The 7,461-nt window shown below is 43.9% G+C and overlaps 1 protein-coding gene across 2 annotated transcripts in view; it reads left to right on the top strand.

Annotated features, from left to right (window-relative positions):
* The first annotated feature begins 2,435 nt into the window (after positions 1-2,435).
* The window catches only part of SCAF4 (SR-related CTD associated factor 4), a 45,215-nt gene continuing 40,189 nt past the window's right edge, over positions 2,436-7,461 (top strand). For both annotated transcript variants that reach the window (XM_080613865.1, XM_080613864.1), the window contains exon 1: positions 2,436-2,657. In XM_080613865.1, coding sequence (XP_080469991.1) covers positions 2,628-2,657 — 30 coding nt within the window. In that variant the 5' untranslated portion in view covers positions 2,436-2,627. The remainder of the gene's footprint in view (positions 2,658-7,461) is intronic.

Here is a 7,461-nt window from a genome sequence, read left to right as displayed (position 1 = left end):
ACCTCCAAATCCTAACATTCAGCCCCTGAGGAATCAGAATTTAATTCTCAATGAACAAAAATTGCCAGGGATAACACTACAGACCCTAAGGAACTGTCTATACTGCAGGGAGAACCAGGTCCATATCATAGCACACACAACGACACCAGCTTTAGCTTGGTAGGTGAATACTAGGCAATTCTGAAACACACTGGGATACATCCACGTTGTTCCCATTCCCGCCCTCCCCCCCCCCCCAAGTTATGTAAAATCCAATTATGCACAAAGTCTGACTATAAACGTGCTATAAAAAGCAATTTTATTAAAAAATTAAGATTAATAATACAACAATACCTAATAAATAACAATGAGGAAAACTGAACGCATTTAACAGAAAGTTTTTAGAGGAGTCTCTAAAACTCGTAGTGACACCCTGTGACAGGCAAATATGGGATTCAGAATACTTAAAAACTTTTAATAGCAAAAGAACTCCCTGGTTTAATGTGAATTTACAGAACTGCTGGTAGCCTTTCCTGTCCTTGGAAGCTTTTGTTTTGTTTTCTGTACTCAAAATAAGCTGCTAACAGGGTGTTGAGGGAGCTGCATTTGTATCACTAAGTATGCACTGAAAGGAATATAATGTCAGGTACTCAGCATTATAGAAATAGTTGTCATCATTCAACACCTAGGATTCAAACCCAAAAATGAATCACCGGTGCAGGAAGTCCATTCTCACTCATTCTCTCTCTGTAAGCCAAGAGCCCTCAAAAACACCATTCTTACTTCTCAGAAAGCTCTTTAGTTGAAGGAAGAACTGGACAGAGATATTTTGCCTTTTTTTTTTTCAGCTTCTTGCCACATACTCTAGTTCTACCTTTGCCTTTCCTAGTTTTCAGGTGGCAAAACAAGCTACCTTTTGTGAACTTCTGGACAATGACATGGACAAGAGTTGTAACATGTAAATTACTTCCTATGTAATAGGAAGTAATTTACCATGTTAAAACGGGGAGAAAAAAAATAAACACCAAACATAAAGACACTAGACGGGCAATATTATCTTTTCCCCATCCTCACTCTTTTCTAGCTTGGCAGCTTTCTTTAAAAAAGGTGGGAGGGAAGAAGCTAGAAATATGACTTTTTCCAATTAAAGATCAACCGATAGGAATTCATGACATCTGGAAGAGCTTTCCACTTGCCACTAGAACCTGTTTAGTTAAAAAAAAAATCCTCCATCAACCATATATCTGTACATAAACTCCTCCTTATGCATTTTATAATTAGAGTACGACAAGAGTTCCAATTAATATAAACTTTAACTTCCAAAATACTCGCTTTTAAAAGGACTAATTGCTTGACAGAGTGAAGAGACTTCCGAGAGTAATCTGCATTTGATTAACAACCCAAACCCTAGCTACAGATTAACAGTAGAACACAAAGCCAAATACAGTTTTTGTGAGATTTTTGTAACATTCCGAGTCTCTTCCTTATTTATTCCCTTGCTGATGTACTGAACTAGCCTTTAATAATGAAACTGTAAGTTAAACACCTCAATTCACTCCGATTTGACACTAACGCATTACTAACGCACTTGACAGTGTACTTGACAAATGCGCTCTTAAATAAGTTGCCAATAGCCAGCTAATGTCCTTGAAATTACACTTTGCAGCATACATGCCCTGTTCTCTTGAACATTAACTCCCATTGTAAGCGTGGATGCAGTCATTAACGATCTTCTTTACCGGCGCAAAGCATTTGACTGTGAGAACAGCCTTTCAGTTTTGGTTTGTCTTGTATTTAAGCAAGCAGCAGTTTCTTCCACCGTGCCGGTACTGGCCATGCTAGGCATCAAAACGCACCCCAGCGCCGCTCCTTTACTCTATTCACAGAGGGTTCATGGGGTGCTGTGCCACCTGCTAAATACTATTGCGTGAGATTAAAAGAAAAAGACCAGTTTTTAAGCGTGAACGGGTGCCGCTTTCACCACAGCACCGCAGCAGCATGGCCCAAGCGTGCACCCTCACACCACCTCCCTCAGGGAACCGGGCCACGCAACGGCAACACCGCTACCGAAGCCACAGCCTTCCCTAAGGGGCCAAGCAATGGAGCCTCCTGGCTCTGCTCACCCAGCAGCCGAAAACAGAAACTGCCTACCGGAACACAACCAACAGCACAACTGGGCCAGCTACCAGCCACCTAATCTCCGCCATTTCCCCTCCCCCGGGCGGAGCCAGCGCTGACATGGCGGGGCTCGGGGGGTAACCCGTCCCCTGGTCACGTGGTGCCCTCGCCGCACCGCGCGCTCTCCCTCCCTCCCTTCCTCCCTATTCTCTACTCCCCCTTTCCCTTCTGTCGCCTGTGGGTGGCGCGGGGCCGGGAGGCCTGCGCGATCCCAGGGTGCTCTGCGCGGCGTGGGCTCCGCCATCCCGCTGGGAGAGACGGTTTGTGCCGGGGGCCTGCTAGTGAGACTTCGCACCGAGCGAGCCAGCGAGGGCGTGAGGGGAGAGCGGAGAGCGCGAGCCCCGCCGCCGCCGAACGGCCATGTCCGCGCGCAGCCGTTGAGCAGGACCGAGCTGCTGCTCCTCCTCCTCCCGTCCCCTACCTTCCCTCCCCCGCGCGGGCGCCCGCCCGCATCAGCCGCCGCCGCCAACATGGAGGCCGTGAACGCCTTCAACCAGGAGGTGAGAGCCGGGGAATGGGAGTGAGGGGAAGCAGGTTTGATCCGGGTGGCCGTTGAGGGGTCGGGGTGGGGGTCGCGGGTGGGCGCCATCACTCCCCCCTCAACCCGCCGCTCGGCTTCCGGCTCTGGGCCGCGCGGGCCCGTTGCGGCGCCGCCAGAGGCCTGCTTTGGGGAGGGCCCGGGCAAGCGCTGGGCCTGGCTCGGAGCGGGGCCTCCCGCCGTTCTCAGGGGCGGGTGAGGGGAGATCTCGTCTCCTGAGTAAAATGGAGGCGAGCGTGGTCAGGCCCGCCGCGGAGGTTGCAACGGCCGGGAGCGTTCCCTGAGCGACGCCGCAGCTCGCGTTCCCGCGTGGGCCGGGGGCTGAGAGAGAGTATTTGGGCCCCCATTTCTGTCCCTTCATTTTCTCAGTTCCTTCCTCGCTCTGCTGGAGAGCGTTCGAGCTGGGATCCCTGTTACAAGGCGTTCCCACTGCGTGCGTGTTGTTAAGGAGGGGGAAGCCGCGTTTCAGCGCGCGAGGCACTTTTATTTCCTCGCACTGGTTTGGCGAGAGATCTGCCATGTGAACGGGCGGCAGTTAGGATAGGCTGGAGGTTGAATAGGGAGAGGGAGAGCTGCAAGGGGGGGCTGCCTTGTTATAGAAACGAAGCGTGGGGATGGGAGTAAGGGATCGACCCAAGCGCTAGCGACATGGGAGTTAGGCTGGAAAGAGTAAGGCGTTCGCTGTCCTTTCCTAGGACACAGAAGATGTCTGTCTTATTCTGATTTTTTGCTTATTCCTTAGTTAGCCTATCAGAACTGGAAACAAAATGGACTGTGGTTGCTTTTTGCGTAATATATAATAAAATACTCTGGTCTCTATAAAGTTTTTGACGCATGACTTAAGATGATTCTTAGATAAGATGACCCTCCCGCCTCAGTTCAGTGATTTGACTTTTGCAGATCCTGTATGAACTACAGAACATGCATGTTCTTGTTGCAGATAATGGAAGTGAGGCTAGAACCTATTCCAGAATATTTAATATGTTTTGAGGGTTAGGTTGCTGTGTGCATGCTTGTTGAACAGAAACAAGAAAAATGGCAGACTGCTTTCATGTGATGAAGTCATGCTGTGTAAAGTTCACTCTCTGCAACTGCTTGTCATACTCATACACCCCCCACTGAAAATCTACTTATCTTTAGCAAAATTATAGAAGTACAAAGCGAAAAGTAGGTAGCATGCACCTCCTGTTAACAGTTTTATTTTTATGTGCCCATGCTAAGGGCATATTGTGATATTTTGAAGGAGTGGTATGGAAGAGTACAAAGCAAGGTTCCCAAAGATGTTAACAGAACGGCATGCATGTGGCATTTTCAGTTATCGCGTAAACACAAAAATATTCTTACCTGCCTAAATATAAACAGAAGTTCTAGCAGATGATTGCTTTCACTTCATTTATTTGAACATGTTGTTACCTGATAAAACTTTATTGTACAGACAGGGCTTAGTGTTTCTCAAAGAATAAATTCCACTCCTTTTGCTGATCTGGTGGTGAAAGTATGTGTGACTTGAGAGTGCGAACAGTGTTTCTTGGTATTCTGTGACTAATCTTTGTTTTAGAAATGGGCATGTTTTATTTCATACATCTTCCTCTCAGATGTAGTAAAAGTGTGGTGCTTTTGTTTGATGCAGTCAGAAATATTGAGTGAAATTCTGATGGCTGGCTGCTGAAAGGATTTCATTTAAACATCATTTATAGGGAAGAAAACTATAAAATGCCTGTTCTGCAATCATTTGTATGTGTCACTAGTTCCATAGGACTACTTAGGTGTAAAGCTAGCATGTTAATAAATTCAGGGTTTGTGTAATTACTGCCTGTACTCAGAAGGTGTGTTTATGATATTAGCTAAGAACATAAAAGTCCAGTTCTTAAACTGTCCTCTTAACTTTGCAGCATATGTTGCCTGAAGCTGTGAATGCAAAACAATGCATGCTAGAATGAAGTGTGAAGCATCACAAGCTTTTTTTAGGAGAGTAAGATTTGCAGGCAGATATTGTTCCATTTCTGGGCGTTCTCAGTGAAAGTGGACAAAGTGAAAGAGCTATTTTACAAAAGGTCTCAACGTTATTCACAGAATGGTGGGAATAGCGCAGGCCAGTGAGTGTGTGAGAACTCACTTTGTCTATAAGACTTGGCTTATAATGCGCAGACTTTGTGAGGACTACAGAGGTACCATTCTCTGTTCCCTGAATAGTTAATTATTTTATTGAAAGTGGAATAGTTTCAACAGCAAAGATGAGGATATCTACACAATACACTGTAGGTCAAGAACTCCTGAACTTGCTGGCTAGTTTGCTACGATACTACGGTAGACGGAGAATTATGATTTTATAATGGGCAACTTTAACTGCAGCCATGAAGTGCTGGACTTCAAATGCATGATAGAGGCAATGTGCTTCTGGCTTTACTATCTTTTCTCCTGTAGCTCCTTCTCAATCTTTCTGTGAAAGTGAAAGGAGAGATGCCACTTACTTCTTTAGGTGATAAGATCATTTGGCATTTTTGGAGGTGGGTTTGGTGATAACAGATGCTTCTTCAATGTTGGTAGGTCCCAAGTTCAAATCATGGCTGTAAATTAGGTATCCTCTAAGCTATTAGGTTGGTATCCTCTCCTCAGACAAAAGAGCTTAGGAAAGAAAAGTACCAGCAACACTTCTGTTTATGCAATTTGAGCCGTTTTGTTTTGGCTGAAGCTGCTCACCCATTCCGGTAGAAGCCATTAGTAGTTTTGGCTGACTTAGGTTCCAGTTCTACTCAGAAGTCAGAAACCCTTTGGGTTGTAGGCTTCTGGCATTATGTACGATTATGTTGCAGTGAAGTAACAAGTTTCTGCCTGTCAACTAACTGCGATAAGTATGTGATCTTAACTGTCCATCTGAATTGTAAGTTAAAACTTAAGTACAGAGGTTAGAGCTAGCATGTTGCACTTGGCAATTGTGGCAAGCTAGAAGGGAACACTTAAAGTCAATTAGTTTGACTCTGGCAATGGGTGGTAACTTACACGGGGTTTGGTTGTGTTGTCCATTCCCTTAGTCTGTTCTTTAGACCTATACTTTGAATACAAGTTTATCAGTAAATGGGCTTCTTAAAAATTCTGTTTTTCTATGGGAGCAAGCACCTTTTTTCTATTAACTGAACACATTTGCTGCTTTATTTTTATCCAGCAGTACTCTGAGTAGATACTATCAGCTGAACAGGTGGGATTTGATAGTTATGTAGTATAGTATATTTTCCCTGAAGAAATTAGTTCAAATTGTATCTTGGAAGAATGAGTAAGAATTCATGTACTGTTAGGTGTTTACATTGTGTTAAATCAATAGTACAGTATAAGTAAATCACAAAATGTAACTTGATAATGGTGCAAAACTTTATGTTTTTAAGAAAATGAATAAACATTTTTTTCTAACCCCTCAAAAAAAAAAAACCACCCACAAACCCAAACCAACAACAACAGCAACAAAAAAACAAGCCAAAACCAAACAAACCCATAAAAACCCAAACCCAACAACAGCAACACAACCTCACTCCCAAAAACCCATCAACAAACCAACCCCTTCTCTCCCCAACCAAAACAACAAAAAAAACCCCAAACCCACACATCCACCATGGTTTCTAAAGGTTTTAATCCTTGTCATGTTTTAATTGAGAGGATATGTGTTTCCTTTCATCTGAAAAACTTGAAGAATACTGGTTATAACAGTTTACTGGTTATAAAAAATTAGAAATGGAAATTTCTTCACAGTCTTGCTGCTGGAAGTAAAGTCAATTTCCTATTTTGCAATCTTGTATTTGTATTGAGTAATGCAGTGTATTCACTTAATTGTGTTTCAGGTTAGTAATAGTTAATCTGTACCACTGAAACAATTGATATCCCACTCTAAGCATGCCTAGATCACAGACAGGATAGATATTTTGGAGGCTGTTCCTTTCAAGTTAGAGCTGTGGCTTGCTTCTTTACTGTTTGTCCATATTCAGTGAACTGGACAGTTGTGGTTGTCATCCGGTGTAGCTGTCTTACGCCAATGGTAAGACTTCATTTTGCATGTTCTATTACAATCTGTTGCTCCTTGTTCTTCCCCTCCCCATGTCCTATAAATAGAGGCTAGCAGGATATCCTTCACAGTGCTTCTTCAGCAGTTACTGGAACTCACGAACCCCAGTTAGATTCCCTCTGCTGTATGGCAAAGCAGCAAGGACACAACTACTAATATCTGTGGTTGGAGGAAAGGTTAATATAGTCTTTTGTGCATTTTGTCCCTTTAAGAAAATGGTGAAAGCTGCTACCTGTTGTTGCTGCCTGAAATGATTCCTATACTCCACTAGGTGCAATAAGCTGTATTTTTAAGTCCATGCTGCCTCCTGCATGTCCTGAGGGTGTGCTTATGCAGCAGTTCAAATGCTATTTGGGCAGGGTAGAGGGAGATCAGAGAGTGCTCCTAGTCCCTTTTTTAAACTGTGAGCCCCAGACTGAAATTATTAGAGAAGTAATGTGTGTCTCTTTTGGGATGGAAGTTGCTTTTTTACTATATCATGGTAATTGAAGGCTCATCATCGCTGCAATCCAGAGATTGCTGTGTCTGTTGCTTATGGACTGAACTGTTCCTAGGAGTATTGAAAGCTGTAGTAGAAATTCTTGGTAAGAGAAGAAATGAGATGGAACAGCTTTTTAGGATACATGCTGGGCTTACGAGAACAGCACTGATACTGAGAGGCAAAATAATTTCCTAAAACATTTGTGTAGGAAACAAAATTCTGTTCTGTGTACTT

Source organism: Psittacula echo (genome assembly GCF_963264785.1).
Source record: "Psittacula echo genome assembly, chromosome: 3".
Taxonomy (NCBI): Eukaryota; Metazoa; Chordata; class Aves; order Psittaciformes; family Psittacidae; genus Psittacula; species Psittacula echo.
This window is presented reverse-complemented; position numbering and strand designations above follow the sequence as displayed.